The sequence below is a fragment of the Camelus ferus genome, chromosome 4 (genome assembly GCF_009834535.1).
Source record: "Camelus ferus isolate YT-003-E chromosome 4, BCGSAC_Cfer_1.0, whole genome shotgun sequence".
Taxonomy (NCBI): Eukaryota; Metazoa; Chordata; class Mammalia; order Artiodactyla; family Camelidae; genus Camelus; species Camelus ferus.
Genome location: NC_045699.1, coordinates 13040054 through 13058975, shown reverse-complemented (window position 1 = coordinate 13058975; position 18922 = coordinate 13040054). Strand labels below are relative to the sequence as shown.

The following is an 18922-nucleotide window of genomic DNA, read 5'->3' as shown; positions in this document are numbered from 1 at the left end:
TTCTTTCCTGAGTCCTAGACCTGTAAATCCATTTGCTTAGTTCATATTCCTATTTGGATGTCTCAGAGGCACCTCAAAATCAACTCATCCAAACTTCGAGCCCTCAAAACTCCTCCTCCAAGATTCTCAGTCTCATTAGATACCTCTACTTAGTTGCTTAAGCCAGAAACCCAGGAGTTAACTTTATTGCTCCTGTTTCCTGCTTTACCCCCTACATATTCCATCACCTGCTCTCCCTCCTAAACCCTTCGAATCCACATAATTCTCTCCACAGTTGAGTTTAAGCTCTCCCCATCTCTTACCTGGACCACTGCAGTGAGCTCCCAGCCGGTATCTCTGCATCCGTCCTTGTCCCTCCCTGGTCTGTGGCCAGAGCACTACTTTGAAAATTCAAGTCTTATCATGTCACTCAACTGTCTTCAGAGGCTTCCAAAGACAGGAGAATGAAGTCCAGAGTTCTTCTCAGGACCTCCATGTTCTCCTGCGTGACCTCCAAGGCCCTGCTGCCTCTGTGAACTCATCACGTGTCACTCCCACCTCACTCACTGGGCAGCCCTCACCTCTGTCTTCCTTTCACTCTTCAGAGATGCCCCGCTTTTCTCAGCCTCAGAGCCTGGGCACGTGTTGCTCTCTCCTTCTGCCTCCTCCCTCCTTGGCCCTTCCCACCTGGCTGACCCCCACTCAGACTTCTGCTCACACCTTAAACATGCCTTCTGAGCTCCCCTGTTAGAGACTCTGTGTGTGTTTGAGAGTATCTGTGTGTGTTTGTATTTTGTATATTTGGCATGCTGCATTTTCCTCTGCCAAACTTTTCACACTTTAATGATCAATTTCACCTGTTCATTCATCAGCTTACACAGAGCGCCTGCTTGTGCTGGGCACCGCCGTAGGCACTGGGGGTGCAGTATCGAAAGGGAGAGATTCCTGCACCCAGGGAGCTTCCCTCCTTTGTAGTATTTCCCTCCACTGTTTTGATTTTCAGTTCCTGGAGGAGTAGGTCAGGCTTGTTTTGCTGACTGCTGTGTTTAGCACCCTAGCACATTGTCTGGCAAGTGTGAAATATTCAGTAAATATTTGCTGACTGTCTGATTGGCCTCCTGAAGTTACTACTGTACTGGGCACAGAGTAAGTAAATGCAGGTTGACTTACACAAGCACCTCAGGCAATCATGCCCATAGAAAAAGGTAACATTTCAGATTTATCATGATGGTTTCCATTGCATCACTTGAGTTTTAGTAAGGAATTATTGATTCTCTTATTCCTGTTAACAAATACAAATGAATAAATGAGCAAGACAAATGATTTCAGAATGAAAATACTATTATGGCAATTGAGCAGGATGGTCAAATAGAGATACACCAAAGGGATCTATGTCACGTTATATCGAATGGATAGAAAAGTGTTTTCCAAGAAAGGGAAATTTGAGGGAAGACCTGAAAAACAGGAAGATGCCAGGTATGCAAAAACCCAGGGCGGAGAGTTCCAGACACAGGAACAGAAAGTGCAAAGGCTTGGAAGTGAGAGAAGGAGGAAGAACTAGTTGGGTGGGGCTGTCTGAGAAGCACAGTGAAGGCTAGGATGGCTAGGATGGGCTGGGGAAATGGCGCAAGAGGAAATGGCTAGGGGCCTGCAGGGGGCAGCAGACCAAGACAGGGATTTAGGGCTTCTTTTTTCTGGTTGCAGTGGGGAGATACTGGGTTTTTGTAAGCAGAGAATAAACATGATCTGACTCATGGTTTCTAAGAGAATGACTATCTGCTATGTGAATGGGCTAAAGAGTTGTGGCCTTCTTGGCATTAAGACCTCTTAGAAGACCAAAGACTACAGGAAAAAGTAAAATTGCCTTGATGTTAAAAAATCTGACTTCATTTGGGGCCATTACATAATTACAAATTTAGTCCTTTTTGGTGAGTTAAGTTTCAAGTCTTCACCAACAGCAAGGAGACAAGTCTCCCAATTTACTGGGCATTAGCCAGTTAAGGGGCCATGACTCTTACCAAATTTGTTTAATTATTTATATGAGATCTATCCATTTATAGCTCACTGATGAACATGATCCACCTGCTGGACACTTAAAAAAAAAGTAGACTCATTTCTGATGCACATCTCCCTTCAACCGCTCTGAATACTTAACATTGTCACCAGAGCCCTTCCTTTTGAAATTCACCGATGCATCTCACATTTGACAAGCTCATTATTTATGAGCAATGAGTTATGCCACAGAAGTGACAGTCATCCTTAGGGACATAGCTGCTTGTCTTCTATCTGGAACTGCTTATCTCCAAGGAAAGAAGAAGACTTCTGTTTTCTTATTATGTCATTTAAAAAAACGTATTGAGATATTTTCAGCCTGCAGCCTTCTTAAAGCATGGGACAACGACTTTGCCAAGTCCTACTGGAAACAAAAACACATCTAGATGCTGTGGAAGAACAGAAGCCACATTGATATTTCTTAAATTAAGGAGCTGGCTTACTGGACCAGATGAATAGGGGCCTCTTGATATGCCAGATGCACTTTCGCTTTTCTTATTCAGTTGCAAGACCATTAAGACACAGTGACGCAAGCTAGTGTACCTTTTAGAAGCCACATTCACAGGCAGCAGTAACTGTATAAATAGCCAAGAGCACTGAGAACTTTTTTAAAGTAGGGGCTGCACCAACTCTTAGTCCCTCAGCCTTTTGCCACCGCTTCAGCTCGAGCAAAGGAGCAGAGCATTAACTTAGAAAGAGCCTAAGCAGTCAATTCAGGGCCTTGGCAGCTAGAAGGAAACTTGATTCAGAGCTCCGTTCCTGCCAGAGTCTGGGAGCCCTTGCCTGCTCCTTGCTGAAAGAGCTGTGCCCGGCCCAAGGCTGTGACTGGTGGCAGAACTTTGGCTGCAGAGCTGGTGGGAGAAGGCCCTCTTCACCCCTTTCAGTGGCAGGAGGTTGAGGACGCCTGATAGACCCACGGAGATGAGGCAGGTGCCTGGGGCAAACTCAGGAGGAAGCAACCCAGGGAGCCCTGGCAGATGGCAGGGGCAAGAGGATGGGGGACAGGTGGGAGAACGAGGCACTGGCCAATGGTCAACATGGAAAGGGCTGGCATCAAGCAGTGAGGACCCTGGCATTGGCCTGGACCCCGGCAGTATGACCTAATATGGCACAACTGGGCAGACAAGGTGGGACACCAGTTTACAGTGAATGGGGTACCAGGTAGAGCCCTTGGCAAGAATCCACTTCCTGGTCTTGGAATTTGGAGTAGGGAGTTGGCCCAGTAAATAATACCAGGAGAGTCCATCTTGCCACCAAAACCTAAGAAGCAGGTCAGAGCCTCTGGTGGGCCTGAGCCTATGGATAGGGTTAAATGCTCCAGCCGCAGGAACAGAGCACCCTGAAGGGTGTGGAGAAGCCCCCTCGAGGGGCAGGCACAAGGAACAGGCAGACCACCCCCTAATACAGTACTTGGAATAGGTAGACACTTAGTAAATAATTGCTAAATTATAACCCTGAACTTAGTTCTGAAACGTAGCGTTTTCAAGAAACATATCCTTCCGGATCTATTTATTGGGTCATTTAAAGGTTCACTGGGATAACATCCCCTTTTCAAACTGTCCTGGAAAAGGTGACACCATGTTATCTGAAAAACTTGAGCCCCACGTTTAGTCGTATTTCTCGCGAGCTGACAGTGCCCCGTGGACTTTCCCCAAAGGCCAGCTGCTGGACAGCACTGCGGGGAAGGGGCAGGTGAAATGTACACCTGTGGCACCTGAAATAACATGGAGCCCAGTCATCCCTGTGAGTCCTCACAGACTGATAAGGGCAGCCACATTCCACAGCTATTTAAAGAGTCAACATGTTTTGGGCTAAAAAAATTTCATGGGCCCCAAAGTGTCAACTGTCTGAGGGGTGATCGAGAAGCCATGGCTGAAAAGTCCACCTCTGCAGGAAGTACAGAAATCTGCTTCTCACCCTGCCTGTCAAGGGCCCAGGGACCCCAGAGTCTTAATTCCTGGAAGCCTCCATCACTTACTGGTACTTGCAGCTTCTCATACGGGAGAAAAACGTAGCAGTGACTCGGCAGAAATACAGTATTGAGAATATTATTAGTAAGCACACTCGCTGATGTTTATCGAGCATTTTCTAGATGCCAAGCCCCACGGACTATCTTATTAAGTCCTCATAGCAATCAGATAACCTAGGTCACCAGGTGTTACAGCAGAGAAATAGGGTTAACAGGCCAAGGAGTGAAAAGGCAAGGCTGACAGAGTCAGAGGGACTTTGCACACTGGACTGAAAGGTAAAACCCAAAGACTCAATTACATTGGTCTGCTCATTTCTTCAATGTGAAACCACAGAGCACAACAGGTAGCTAACTGACATACCCTCATATTTTTTTTTTTACCCTCATATTTTTTTGATCATTTTTTCCTCTTTTTCTTCCTAACTAGTGAAGTTTTTACGTTTAAAAGACACACACACAGTCACATAAAATCAGTCCTTTCTATACCCATGAAAAATATTGAACCATCTCATTTGTCTCACCTTATTAAGCAGGGTTCGTGCCAGTGGCATGAGTCTCCCTAGTTTCAGCAAAGTATGAGTCAGTTCCACGTATTCAAGGCACAGTGAAAAAGGAACAAAGACATGACTTGAAATATTTTATTTCATCCCAGCAGGATTTCTCTGCAAAGGTCTCATGCTTTGGTGTCACAGAGAAGCCAAATTCTCGCTTCTTCAAATTATCCTTTCGTTTTTCTCCTCTCTCAGTCAGTATGAATATATTTCTATCTTTGTGTTTATGAAAAGACATGCATGCATGTGCCTGAAATGTGCATCTCTCACAGGTCCCTGATGTAGCGAAAAAACACAAAGGAGTCAGAAAGACTTGACATAAGTCTTTACAAGCTGTGTGACCTGGGCCTCCCTGGGACTGAGTTTCCTCATTTGGAGAAGAGGCAAAAAACACCTTTCTTAAATGGTTGTAAAGCACCTAATCTACTGTAGACACTCAGTAAATGGTAGACATCATTATTATATCAACTGCATAAAATCAAAGCAAGATATGACATCATCTGCTCAGAAAGGCAGGTGTGAGGTTTGCCTTTGACATCAGCAATAGAAACATATTTCATTTCGCCTAAGATGCTTTATAAACCCCATTCAAAAACTGGTCTGTCCAACAGAGGGTAACGCATATCTGCCCATTTGGGGGGATGAAGCAATGTGGCCATTGTCCATCTAAAGCTGACTGATAGTCATCTCCATCACAGTGTCCCTTGTCAGGGGGTTCAGTTAACGTTGAATTATTATCTATGCTGATGAAAAGAGCAAATACTGTCTAAACATTCATTCAATTTCTTTTCCATAACAGCTACCTTACAATATGTACATTCTGTAAGAATATGTATCTATTGATGGTAAGAAGAAACTTACAGCCTCTCTCACTCATATAGAAAGCCATCTTTAACCTGAACACAGCTGCATAAAATCTGCAAGGTGAGTAACTGGTGGTGGTCTACCATTTTGACACATAATAATTATAACACAGCAATTCCTTTCAAATTTTAAAATACTTCCTATGTGCACATCAAGTACCATCAGTGAAGTCTAATCTTCTCAGAACTAGCTTATTATGCAAGTGTGAACACAGTGATAAGGAAACCAGAGGATGCATTTTTTTCAGAGACAAATTAGTATCTTTCTTTGGGGGTTCCTATGAAAGCCCATGACTGCACGACTCTGCTCTGAACACTAAGGCGAAAAGCTAGTAGTGCTGGGTAAATACCATGAAGTAGGTGTCCTACTGATGAATGGGCCATGAGAACAACCTTTTCTAACTGGTTTATACTAACACGATGTCACCATTGCCACCATTTATCAGAAGGGACACTGCAAAACCCTCAATGCAATCTTAATTTGGGTTCATTCAACCAAAATCATCAGGTACCTACTAGGTGCAAAGGACTGGCCTCTTTATTCCTTTATCTACAGTAGTGGTTCTCAAAGGATTGCAGTTACACAAAGTCCTCCCCTTTCCAACTATGTATCTGTGTGAAGCTGGAGTTGAACTATAGACTGAATGAAATACAGAAGCAGATAAGAGAGTCCAGTTGTTTCATATTAAACCAGACACTAAAGAGATTTGCAAAAAGTAAAACAATGCCACTCTTCTTACTTATTTTTTGTTTTGGGAAATACAGTCATTTTTCAATAAAGTGTTATGTACGCTAATATACGATGAGTTCATTATTTTTTTCAATGAATTGATACATCTTTTAAAAGCTCCCTAGTTTTAATTTCTAATATAACTAATGATAGGTGTAACTCACATTAAACAAAAGATCTTTGGGATTTTCAATAATTTAAGAGGATGAAGGAGTTTTAAGACCAAAACAATCTGAGATCACTATTCTACACCTATCTTGTTTAAATCGTATAGCATCTCAATTCCCTTTTCCACCTTGGTCTTTGCAGAACTCATCACTACCTAAAATTATATCGTATGTTTATTTGTTATGTATCTGTTTTCTCCATATGCCAGACAGTTGCCTATTCACTCTCAGACCCATTCCCTACATACGTTTCCCAGGCTCCTTTACCCTAGACTGGAGGAAGCCCTGGCAGGAGACTGGAGGAGGGGAGCAGGCACCCAGGCATTTCTCCCATGCACTCTCCTTGGTCTCCAGGAGCACTGCATCTTCTCTGTGGTTCCAGTTCCTGCGGAAACAGCCTCTCCTCCATGCTCCCTACTCCCACTGAGCAGCCCCAGTCCCCGGTGCCAGTAATCCCCTCTCCTCGCCTTGGCTTGCTCTGTCCAGCCCTAGGGAGGAGTAGCTCTTGTTACTATCCAGTTGTTCACCATCCCAGTTTGACGTTTCAGCTCTCCCCACAGTTTCCAGGAGGAGACTTATGTCTGTTTCTTCATTTGAAAATCAGGATGTGAGGAGGGCATAGCTCAGTGGTAGAGCACATGCTTAGCATGCATGAGGTCCTGGGCTCAATCCCTAGTACCTCCATTTTTTAAAAAACTTAGAAAATAGAGATAAAGAGAATGGTCAACTGGGGCTGCTGTGAGGATTAGAAAAAAATACACATAAAGGATCTAGCACACCGCTGGGCCCTGAATAGGTAATAAATGTGAATTAATATTATTATGACTGTACTTTAAACTTTGAAATTACTGCCTCACAGGAAAAATGGAATCTATTGATTTCAGCAAGGTATTCAAATCTTGATTATTAACTGGTATTCTAATGGATGTGAAAAATTACTCTTTTTCCAAGATAACTACTGTAATTATGACATGATCAATAGCCTTTCTCAATTTTTATTCCAGTCAGAAAAGAAATGTAATACAGCTGTAGTACAGCAAATACTGCAGAAGAAATTCTCCTAGGTAACTAAGCCTTACAAACTGCAATAAATCAGCAGTCTTCTCTTTTTATATCACCATGAAAGGGAAATAAAGGGAAAATGTATTCAGCACTTAATTCTCTACCAGGAACTCACTAAGAGCATTGTGTACATTATGACACTTAATTCTCATAACCTTACAAAGTGGGTCTAATTATCATTACTCCCACTTTCCAGATGAGGAGATAGGCTCAGAGAGGGTCAGGGCTTGCCAAGTTCACAAAGCTCATGAGAGAAAGAGAGCTGAATGTGGACTGATGACGAGCTTTACCTCTACACTATTTTTGGAAAACAAAATAGCGCTATCAGAATACATTCCATGGTTATGACAGTCACTGTTCACAGAATGTTTCCTAGGGGCCTTGGTATATATCATTAACATATTTGCTCACATTTCTTTTCAAAGACGCAGAGAGATGCCCTCAGCTGTAGGCTTTTTCTTCCCCAACTTTGGGATGGTGACATATGAATGGTTCACCTGAGGGTTGAAACAGGTAAATCTCCAATATTCAACAATTTTCTTCCCTCTGTTCCTGGAGGTCACAACAGAATTCCCTGGCTGGGCCAGGCAACCGAGTGATGTTGAAGGAAGTCATCACAAGTACTTCTTGGTGGTCCCCAGATGTTGAGGTCCCATGGTGCTACCACATCAGGCATTAGGGCTCCTTCACTCTGGTTGGACCAGAAGCCAGGAAGGAGCCGACCAACACTGGCAGAATCCCAGAGGATGTGACACAGGCGGGACATAAGAGCATGAATGCTTGCCTATCGGACGGAGCTGCTTTCTTAACGCATACCTGCTCTCCAGTCCTGGGATCCTGGGTCAGGCGATGCAGAAACACTGAAAACCTACTGCTCCATCTGAAGACTGTCTTCTTTCCCTGAGAGAGAAGTAACAACTCCACTTTGTCTCCAGGAAGACAAACATTTTAACTCCCAAAGGCAAGCTCTTAGGCTCAATGAGACACATCACTAAGGAGGTATTCACACAATAAAAGGATTCTTTTCTAAGCTTTCTTTAAATACTAAATTCTCTCTGAGAAATGAAAATATTAGCTAAGTGACAAAGGACTGAACTGCCTCACAATTTTCAGGAATTTTCTGTTCTGTAATATGAATGATGTAGCATCAGTCAATCAATTTACACTTGCACAGTAGTAATTAGTTCCCCATGTGTCTACTGAACGCAGAGTGTTCTGCTGGGTGCTGCTTCTTGAAGCAGAAACAAGAAGGTGGAATTGGTTTTGTGCAGACCTCATATGCTATTCATGTGAAACATCTCAAGTTCCTTGGGGACCCACCTGGTTCTGGCTGTCAAAGCCAAGCAAAACATCCCATGAATGTTAGCCTTTTCTTCCAACAGTTCCATAAGATATAGTAAAAGATAAGAGCACATGGATGGTCAATTCCACTGTCAAACGCTTGATAGAAATATGGATTGTTTAGAGGGGAGGGTATAGCTCAGTGGTTAGCATGCATGAATCCCTGGGTCAGTCCCCAGTACCTCCATTAAAAACAAAATATGGATTTTCATTCTACCTTCTTTAATTTCTTACCTTAATTCACCTGACATTTCTAATTCATCACACTGATACCACGTGATATTGAGGGAACTAACATTTAAAGCAGACCTAAGTCTCTGTCTTGCTAACTGTTTGCAATGCAGCTTATTATTTGATCATCTCAACAATCCTATGTAGTAGATACTTTTATATGCATTTTATAGATGAGGATACAGGCTCAGGGAGTGAAAATCTGCTAGCAGAAGTTGCTTACTGGGATTTGAACTCAGGTCTGACAGAGACTAATGCTTCTGTACCTGTTTACCACCCCCCTCCCCCCTTCCCAAACTGGTACACCATCCCAGAGCATCCATTTTACCAGAATACTTAAGAGAAAGACATGATTATGTGAAGGAGAACATGGATAGAATCATAATTTAGAATATAAATTTAGCATGAGTCTTTTTTAAGACGAAACACCAGTAAGTTCTTATATGCAGAGTTTAACAGATAATTCATGCCCTGAAACTTACAAAGGTCCTTTAAAGGAAACGCTGGTGAGTCATTCGTCACACATGGAGATCTGGAGCAGGACCAAAATATGGCCTCCCTTCAAAATGACACTTTAAGGATACTTTCTCTATCTAGAGGGGAGACAGAGGCTGGTGGGGAGGGCAGAGAGAGAAGGCCTCTGGTGTCAGGGCCCTGCTGATACACCCTGCACAGATAAACAAAAACCTGTGCTCTTTAGAAGTCAGCTGGCACGCCAGATAATCCAGGCTCCTGGGGATCTCATCCTCACTTCAAGTGGCTTATACAACTGTTTCTTCCAACTCCATCTCTGTTCTGGGCAAGAGTCCTGGTTAACTTGTTTTTCTCCATCCCATTGTATTTCCAGAAACATTTCCACATCCCTTCAAGCTTGGTGCTGGGCTGGCCTGCCTCTCCACGTAGCACTGATCTTGGATGACTAAGGAAGGGTGCCATGTCTACAACCACCAACTGAGTCAAAGCAGCACTTGCCCCTCCCCCACCCCCCATCACGGCCTTTGTTTTTCATCTGTTTTCCACTGAGTATCATATATCCCAGTTCCCTTCCGGCTGATGCTGAGATGTAACAACTTATCACTTGAGATACGGCCCATTAAAATTACATAGCACAAGTAATGGAGAACTCAGTGCAGATGGGGACAGCAGGTAATTAGCCTTAACTTACGGGGCGTCTCCAGGCCCTCTGGGCTCCCTGTCTCCACTCCTTTTCCCCACTGCGTTTTAGCACACTGGAGGCCCTCCTCATTTTCCAGAGGTATATCTTGGGATTTGTTGAGTGGGGGTGGTTATTTCCCATTGTTATCATCAACTCAGCCACCAAGTCACGCAGTATTGGGTTAACAAGGTGGGAGCAGGGAATGGTGACCATCCACAAAAAACCATCAGTTCGCCAGCAGCCAGTGGGGGTGAGGAAGAGTGGATTTGGCTGTCTCTGTATGTTTTCCACAAACAGACAACTGAATAAATTAGGGTAGCATCAGAAGCTAAAGAAGGCAAGTTCTTACAAGGAGCAGAACTTTAAGCATTCCCATCTGTGAGCACCCTGTCTGTTTTTACATCCTTCCCTGTGAATGCTAGGTTTGTCTTAGGACATTTCCTAGAGAGGATTTAGCCTTTGATGCAACAGGTAGGGGTAAATCAAAGTGATGCTGATTCTGGGGTATGAACATCACAGACACGAGATCCTGGAGCAGCTGAGAGCATGGGTTGTAGAGTTGAGCTACTCTGGGTCTGAATCCTAGTTCTGCCTGTGTGACCCTGGGCAAGTTACTTAATCTTTTTCATCTGTGAAACTGACTACCTGCCTTATGGGGTTGTTTTACAGATTAAGCAACATAATGCAGGAAAAGCATTGAGAGCAATATGTGTTCAGAAAATTGCAGCTCTATGACCATGCCTTCCCACCAAGTACATTCTTAGGTCACCAAACAGTTTATCAGATCCCAAAGGCAAAACATGTTTCCAGAACCTTGGAAAAGGCTATGCCAGGTCACAAGGCTATCTTGGAGACTCTATTCCTGGCACTGAGAACACTTTTCCCATTCTCTTGAGAGAGACAATCCAGGGAACCTCACCCAACACTGACTTTAATGAATGGCTTGTCCCAGATGTGACTGGGAGGCTGTCTCCCTACTTTCCCAGTGAACCCATTCCCAGCCTCTGACACCGGACACAGGCAGGTTTAGTACTCAGTCGTCTGGAAACCAAGTGAGAAGATCCTCCCCCGTAGCGCTATCCCTAAAGAGTTGAGTGCTCATCCCTGACCCCAGGAGTTGGGCTAGCTCCTAAAGAAACACTGAAATTTCCCAAAGTCTTTGAGAGTATGACCCTATCACAGAGCAATTCAGCAATGAGGAATGCTAATTTCAAAAACTCATGTGGAGGCTCTTACAATGCATTTTGCTTTTTTCTGGGGCTACCGTTCAGAAATCATCTAGTGGGCTCCAAGAGTTTTGGTTGATCGTTAGGTCGAAATGTCTGCAGAGAGAGAGGCAGCTCACACACATTTGTTTTTGAGCACCTCTTACAGGGGCGTATGGCTCTGGGCTGGGTGTTTTTATTCACACTGTCTTGTTTAAACCTCACAACAGCCCTATGAGATCAGAATCTTTACACAGAGAAACGTAAGCTCAGAGGTTATGTGTTAAGCAGTCACACAGCATCTTGTAACAGCAGAGCTAGTGTCTGTCTACAAAGCCCAGCACTCATTCTACCACTGTAAATATATTCTATTGACATGCATGCTGTCTTACCAGTGTTATACAGATTTATATCACACACACACACACACACACACACACACACACACACACACACACAAAACACGAGGGAGACAACAGAAAATGAAAAGTTAAAATTTAAGTGCTAATTATACATTCAGTTCTCTGACATCCCATCTGAAAAGCTCATCCCTATGGACATTTTTATAGTTTTATGTTTCCTGCCACAATATTTTGAGAGGATGAAACTCAGCTGCAGTCTCATGAGCAAGGCTGCCAAAGGGATGCAGCTATTTCCACAATGCACTTGACCACGGAACAAAGTACTCATTTTAGAACAATGTGCAGAGCAATTTGGAGCAACTAGACATTCTGGACATTATGAAAACTGCCGAAGGACAGGAACTCTGTCTGCTTTGCTCTTTCTTGGTGGCTACAATAGGACCTGCTTCTGAGCAGATGCTCGACAAACATTTATTGAATGACAGGATGGCAGAAGCAGGTAGTCACGGGCATGCAAAACATTTTCATGAGGCCAAGTCATCCTCTGCTCAGTCTTGGAACACGGGAACAGTCACACTGCCTGGACACACTCCTCAGGCATTTTAGGGGTAATTTTTTTATTAAACAGGGGCAAACCAAAACCAAACAAAATAAAACCAAAACAAAACAACAGGAAATGATTCTTTCTTTAAACTTTATAGCAAAAATCAGGTTTTCTGAAATTGTCTCCATCCTAGACAACCTCCTAAAACCTTGACTGAGAAGCCTTTCACCCTGTGAAGGAAAATCTGCAAAACCATCCATGCTATCAATTGTAGGGGGTGACAAGGGCACAGATTTTTGGCCAGACATTTTTGAGCTCAAATTCTGACTTCGAAATGACTTATTAGCTGTACAACCCTGGGAAAGCCCCTTGGCCTGTTTAAACATCAGCTTCCTCAATGGGAAAATGGCATCTTTAATCCATTCAGTTATTGCAAGACTTAAGACAGATTAACAGTGGCAAGTATAGTGCCTGGCACTTAGCAGACTCGACACATGTGAGTTCCCAGCCTGGCTTCTCTCCCTTCCTTCCCCTGCTGTTTCCTCCCTTGACACCCATTTATTCTAAAACCATAGAGGTAGGTGAGATCATGTCATTCTTTTTCCAATGTTCTTATTCCTCCTGTTCAAAGACTTGAAAAACATGAGTTGGAGGAGTGCTAAGTTTTCTACTCCTTTTTTTTTTTCTGAGTGTCAGACCTAAGATTTAAATCCTATTATATAAGAGAAAAACAGAGAAGCTGGGGGCTAGAACATACAAATTATTGTAATTAGACAAGCAATAAATTTTTTTTAAAAGGCTGTGGTTTTCTATTTTTCCATCGAGGTTAAAAGCAGTTTAAGAGATACAAGTGAAGAAGAGGTGGACCTTGCTTCTGAAGTTACTGCTGTCTTAGGAGCTTTCACAGGGACATCTGTTGGCTTTTTAACAAAGGAAACCGGTGAGGATCAAGGGTGAGTGGAGAAGACTCGGGTTCACAAGGGAGCCACATCTGTTTGGTATTCTCCCAACTGAGAAAGCTTGACTTCTAAAATAGCACTGGTCTCCTAGCTAAACAAGAATCTAGAAACAGATGAAAACTTTTCTTTCCTCTGTGTTTCGATGGTAGAGATCAACAGCTGTTTATATCCTTTAATACCTAACCAAGGGGGAAGCCTTCACATCTGTCAGTATTTTCCGGTTCTATTTCCTTGGATCACAGTGGGGAGGAGGTGAAGTCTGAACCCCTCCCAATTCCCAGGCAAGAAGACAGAAATCTGCCCAGGATTCAAAGCCGTCATGCTAAGCAGAACGCGCCAATTTCTCATCTACCCAGGGTCTGTTCTTGGCGGAGAATTCCTCTTTCACTTTATCCTGACAGACATCTTGATCATTTCCATGATAATGACTCATGGCAGCACCAAGATCAAAAAGAAGGAATGCAGGCTGGAATCAGGGGGAGGAAGAAGAGGAGGAAATGAATTCTCACAGAGACAGTGGCTCCTAAAAGACAAGTTCCTGCAAAGACAGCAAAATGTTGTCTGAGGGCACATAGCAGAGGAGAGCAGGGCATTTACAAATGAAGACCCTCAGGGTGATGGTGGATGGCCGTGGTTTTTAATGACACCTAACATTTTAACCTTGGAAAAGTTAAAGAGAAAATTAAACCCTGCAGAAGCAAGGGGCAGGGAATCCCCAGCAATGGTGACAAAGGGACTCAGAGATGTTACTTTAACTTCACTTTGATCACCAGCAACACACACATGCTGGAACTTTATAAAGATTAGTTTTCCATCCATCCTTCCATCCATCCATCCATCCATCCATCCAACAACTTACAAGGCACCAGGACTAGACTTAGTGCTGGGATATTCAAATGAAGAAGATATGGTCGATAACTTTAAGGGGCTTACATTCTAACAGGTGACAGTCTTCACAGAGGAGATGGTGAAAAGGATGCATGGGAATTCACCAAATGAAGAAGGCAGGTGATTCCAAGGAGAGAATGACATGGATTAAACCAGAGAGGTAAGAAATAAACAGTTGCTCGGGGAATGAAAAGCATTCCTGGTGGTTATAATAAACAGAGGAGTGGTAGGTGCTTATTAAAAGTATAGGTTCTTCTTTTTAAAATGACACAAATAAACTTACTTACAAAACAGAAACAGACTCACAGACACAGAAAACAAACTTACGGTTACAAGGGGAGAAAGGGGAGGGTAGAGGGATAAACTGGGAGTTTGGGACTTGCAGATACTAACTACTATGTATAAAATAGATAAACAACAAGGTCTTACTATATAGCACAGGGAACTATATTCAATATGTTGCAATAGCCTATAATGAAAGAGAATATGAAAAGTAATATATATAGATAGATGTATACCTGAATCACTATGCTGTATACCAGAAATCAACACATTGTAAACCAGCTCTACTTCAAAAAAAAAAAAAAAAAGTACAGATTCTCAGGTCTCACCTAAGAGATTCACATTTAGCTATTAAGGGGGAAGACCAAGGAGTCTGCATTTTGAAAAGAAAGCCAAAGTAATTCTGATACAAGCAAAATTTTGACAGCTCTAATTTATATAGATTAACATTTCATGAAAGATGCTAACTGTGTTCCATTAAAATAAAAAAAGTACCAGGTTCAAATTAGGATACACCACATACTAAAGTATTCCTTTCTTGGAGATTTCTAATGCACATTAGCATATTTAAAGTCCTGCAGTAAAATTAATTTCACTCAGCATTCCCCAAAATTATTTTTCCATGGGAGAAAAAGAAAATCACAGTGTACCTATTAAAAGCCCTCAGAACACTGGTGTACTGTGGAGCACAGATTAGGAAGAGCTGAACAGAGGATTCTGATCAGGTGAGCATTCCCCCAAGCATGCTGAATGGCTAAGGAAACTCACCTAGAAAAAGAAAGCAAAGTCAATTACTCTGGGGGATATGGTGGCATCCACCGATTTCCTCCAAGCAAAGTCTAAAACCTCCTATGATGTTCTATTTTCCAAGCAGACCGCCAGACGGGGTGTCACTCTCAAGTAACACACCAGGCTCTGTGATGTTATTTCTGGTCAGCAACTCTATGTGGTAACCAGAGAGTTGCTGCCAGAGACAGCAGAAGTGCCCAGAGTTCAAAGCATCGAGGAGCAGAAACAGAAGGGGAGGGACAAGAAGGAGGGATCCTTGCCCACATTTATTTATCTTTATTGCTATCATATGTTCTGCAAAGAGCATTGGCAGTTGCTTCTGATGTTTTGAGAAAAGAAAAATCCCTCCCAGCTCCAAAAGATGCCTCCGACTGTCAATGAAAAGGCAAAAAGACATGAACCTAGGAAATCCCCATTCCTCCGAGGTGCCAATTATACAGCCGGGGGAGTCTGGGAAACCTGCCTTCTTCCCCCTATGCTAGTGAGCCCACCAAGAGGGGCTGCACTCCCACACACCCGACCTCCTTCCCTAACAAGGGACAGCAGAGAGAAAGTGCATACAGGAACAGGACAAGTCAAGGCAACCCGAGAATTCTGAGCAAACTGGTTTGTGTGCTGACTATTCCAAGATGTACATACTGCCCTAATCAATGGATATACTTTGTTTCATGGTATACACTTAATTACTTCCATACACTGCACCTCAACTTTCCATATACCACGTGGGGATACACCACCCCCATCTAGAGGTGATTTCAATGATGTGTTTCAAATGCTTGTTTATTTTAACTTTTTGCATGTTGTTATTTATTTTTATTTTTTTAAATTAAAGTAGAATTGATTTACAATGTTGTGTTAATTTCTGGTGTACAACATATGAAAACAAATGCTTTTTTTAAATAAATACCCTAATCACCTCTAAGCTTTTAAATAGTATTTTCCAACGGCACAAGTATTTTTCCAATCATTTTACAAATATTTCCTGAGTGCCTCAAAGGTTCCAGGGCACCGTGCTTGGAACTGGTGGTACAACAGGAGAAGCAGGAGAGTGCTCCACTTTACTGAACCTACGGCCCCCACACCTGAATTCTAAATTCAACCTGTCAGGTGTGGAAAATCCAGTGATCAGCAGCATTAAAAAATAGAAAGAGATAAGAAAGATTTAGCCCTTCCCCTCAAAGAGTTTCATGGCTATGAGCACAAAGCAAACAAAAGCATTTGTGTTTCAAGGGTCCTGGTTGGTCTAGAAGTTATCCAAGGGGCCAGAGTTAATAGTACAGAATGGAATTATTACCTACGATCAGGAGACAGAAGAAAAGAATGCCAGGGTCCTTTATTTCCCCCAAACCAACCCTCTGTTCACACAATTCCCGAACAAATCCAGGGATTCCCACACTGGGATTTCTTATCCTGAGAGATATGTACCAACAACTGCATAAGAGTTAATGTAACAAACTAGCCAATTGGCACCAAACTAAAAATTTTACCAGGATAACTGGGTAGGTTTGAAGTCTAGTCCTTAAGAAGCCAATAAGATCAAATTTAACATTTCGTCAAGACAGTGATCCCCACTACAAAATAAATGTAAGTGGCTCAAAGATGATTTTTTTTTCCAATAAGGTCCTCAGATATGGAAAAAGAAATTGCAGGTACGTGAGTGATAGAAGTTAGGGAAACACTGATGTGGGTGTTGACTGTTATTCAAAGGCAGTCCTAGGAGAAGGCTCTGTAAACGTTCCAAGGTTGGGTGGGGATGTGACAAAATAACCAGGAAGCAGGTCACGGACTTACCTACACATGTTGGAAATATGTCCTCGTTGTTGATCTGGACCTCGATCCAATCCATGAGAAGGTTCATGTACTGGGGAGCTGGCAAGGCAGTCGGCTTCTTGTACTTGAGGTCATCCTGCCACCGATACTCATATTTGGGGCCCCCTGACATCACAGGGCAGGTCCGCTCGGTGCAGAACTCACAGATGGTCCCGTAGATGAGGTTGATCCGATTGAAGAAGTCCACCACGTGCACCGCCACCCAGTCGTTCTGGTCCTCCCCGCTGGGCAGCTGCACAGCTGCCTTCAGGTCCACGCCCGAGTTGAGGGATGCTTGAGCCCGTTTGTGGAGCTCGAACCTCTGTGTGCCAGGTTCAAATTTCCTCTTAGGCCGGAAAGTCTTGTCTTTGTTGAACACCTGCTTCAAGGCAATGGACATGGTCTTCTCCCTCTCTTCCTTCCCTTTGCAGGAAGCAAAAAGGCAACTGGGACCCTTCAGGGAGAGATCACAACCCAACAGGGTTTTCCACTGCCAGCCCTCTGGACCCAGTCTTGCGGTCTGCAGCTTTCAAAATCTTTTAGATGGCCCCTTCCACCTTCCTCTTGAATGATTTCCACGGGAATCTCATGTTTCTTTCTATAGACAGGAGAGAAAAGGGTCTCATTAGTGTGTCCCATTTGCATTTAAGTAATGACAGGGCTTAGTCCTGATTTCCATCTTGCTTCTGGCTGTGTCCACTTCCATCCAGGTATAAGGACGTGAAAGCTAAGCCAAAGCCCTGAGAATCTTTATGAGTGGTCAAATCATATAACCAAACAACCAAAGGAGAAAAGGTATCACATCCTTTTTCTTTCTGGCCTTGGTGAAATCTCTGGCAACTCTTCCCTGTGTAATCAGAGTCTCTCCAAGGTGTTAAGGTTGAGCGTGTTAGTCAGTGACACATCCCCTGGTGCTCCTTTTTGGAGCATCTGCCCCACCCACCCCCACAGTCCCTATTGAGTAAGCATGAGGCCACTACCCCTATCCTCCTGGACACAACTGATTGGAGCAGGGATGACTATTGCACCAAGCTGGCTGCTAAGAATACCTCTCCTGGAAATCTGGAGTCAGGATCCAGCCTTTGTTAGGCATTATCCCTGAGAAGTGGTGGAAACTGGGTCTGTCTGCACCCTGTTTGGACCATGTGGAGTACAGCTGAGAAAGCTGGTCTGCAGAGAAGGGAGGCAGGAGAGGTGGAGAAGTACAGAAGGAAGAGGAGGAAGAAGTGAAGGAGGAGGAGAGGGAAGAAGAAGCCATGGACAGACACAGAAATAGAGACAAGAGCACAAGTGGCCACAGGGAGAGGAAGACAAGAGAAAAAGAGAAAGACGGTGAGGAGAGAGTAGCTTCTTTTGTTCTTGATAGTCTTCTAGGAACTGGTTCCGATTGCTCTTGAAGCCTAGCTGTGTTTCCAGCCCTTGGGATGCATACATTTTTCTTGACTTAGTCAAGTAAATATCGTGTTTTACTTCAGCTAAACTGAGTGTGTTGTTTCCTTCTAAGAACCCCTAACTATGACAGCAATTTGTCACCCTACAACATGCCATCCTTTACTATCACATCCTAGATAGCACTTTGAGGCAGAGCTGCCCAATGAAACTTTCTGTGATAATGCAAATGTTCTATATCTTTGTTGTCCAACATGATGCCCATCAGCCACACATGGCTACTGGGCACTTAAAAGCTGGCAAGTGTGACTAAGGAACTGAATTTTTCATTTTATTTAATTTTAATTAATTTAATTAAATAATTAACTGATTTAACTAAATAAATAATAATTCAATGCAGCTAATGGCTACCATATTGGACAGTGCAGCTTTGAAGTCTTCAACACTTTCTTCTCCATCACCTCATTTGACCCTTCCAAAATTCAGGTAGGGTTGTTAGTAGACTGATAGTAGGTACAGCAGATTTGTAGTAGGTATCATTATCCCTGCGTCTCCAAGATATGAAATTACTTGCTGAACCACTGGCTAGGAGGG

At 43.2% G+C, this 18922-nt stretch overlaps 1 protein-coding gene across 8 annotated transcripts in view; it reads right to left on the bottom strand.

The window, feature by feature from the left end:
- The window catches only part of MOB3B (MOB kinase activator 3B), a 201850-nt gene that overhangs the window by 123553 nt on the left and 59375 nt on the right, over nucleotides 1-18922 (bottom strand). For 6 of the 8 annotated variants that reach the window (XR_004319613.1, XM_006189900.3, XM_032479113.1 and 3 more), the window contains exon 2: nucleotides 16922-17537. Coding sequence is in view for 7 of the 8 variants with exons in the window: in XM_006189900.3 (XP_006189962.2) it covers nucleotides 16922-17339 (418 nt within the window). In the remaining variant the exon portion in view is untranslated. Of the gene's footprint in view, nucleotides 1-16921; nucleotides 17538-18922 lie in introns of those variants that run through there. The other 2 variants (XM_032479106.1, XM_032479108.1) reach the window with 1 other exon arrangement.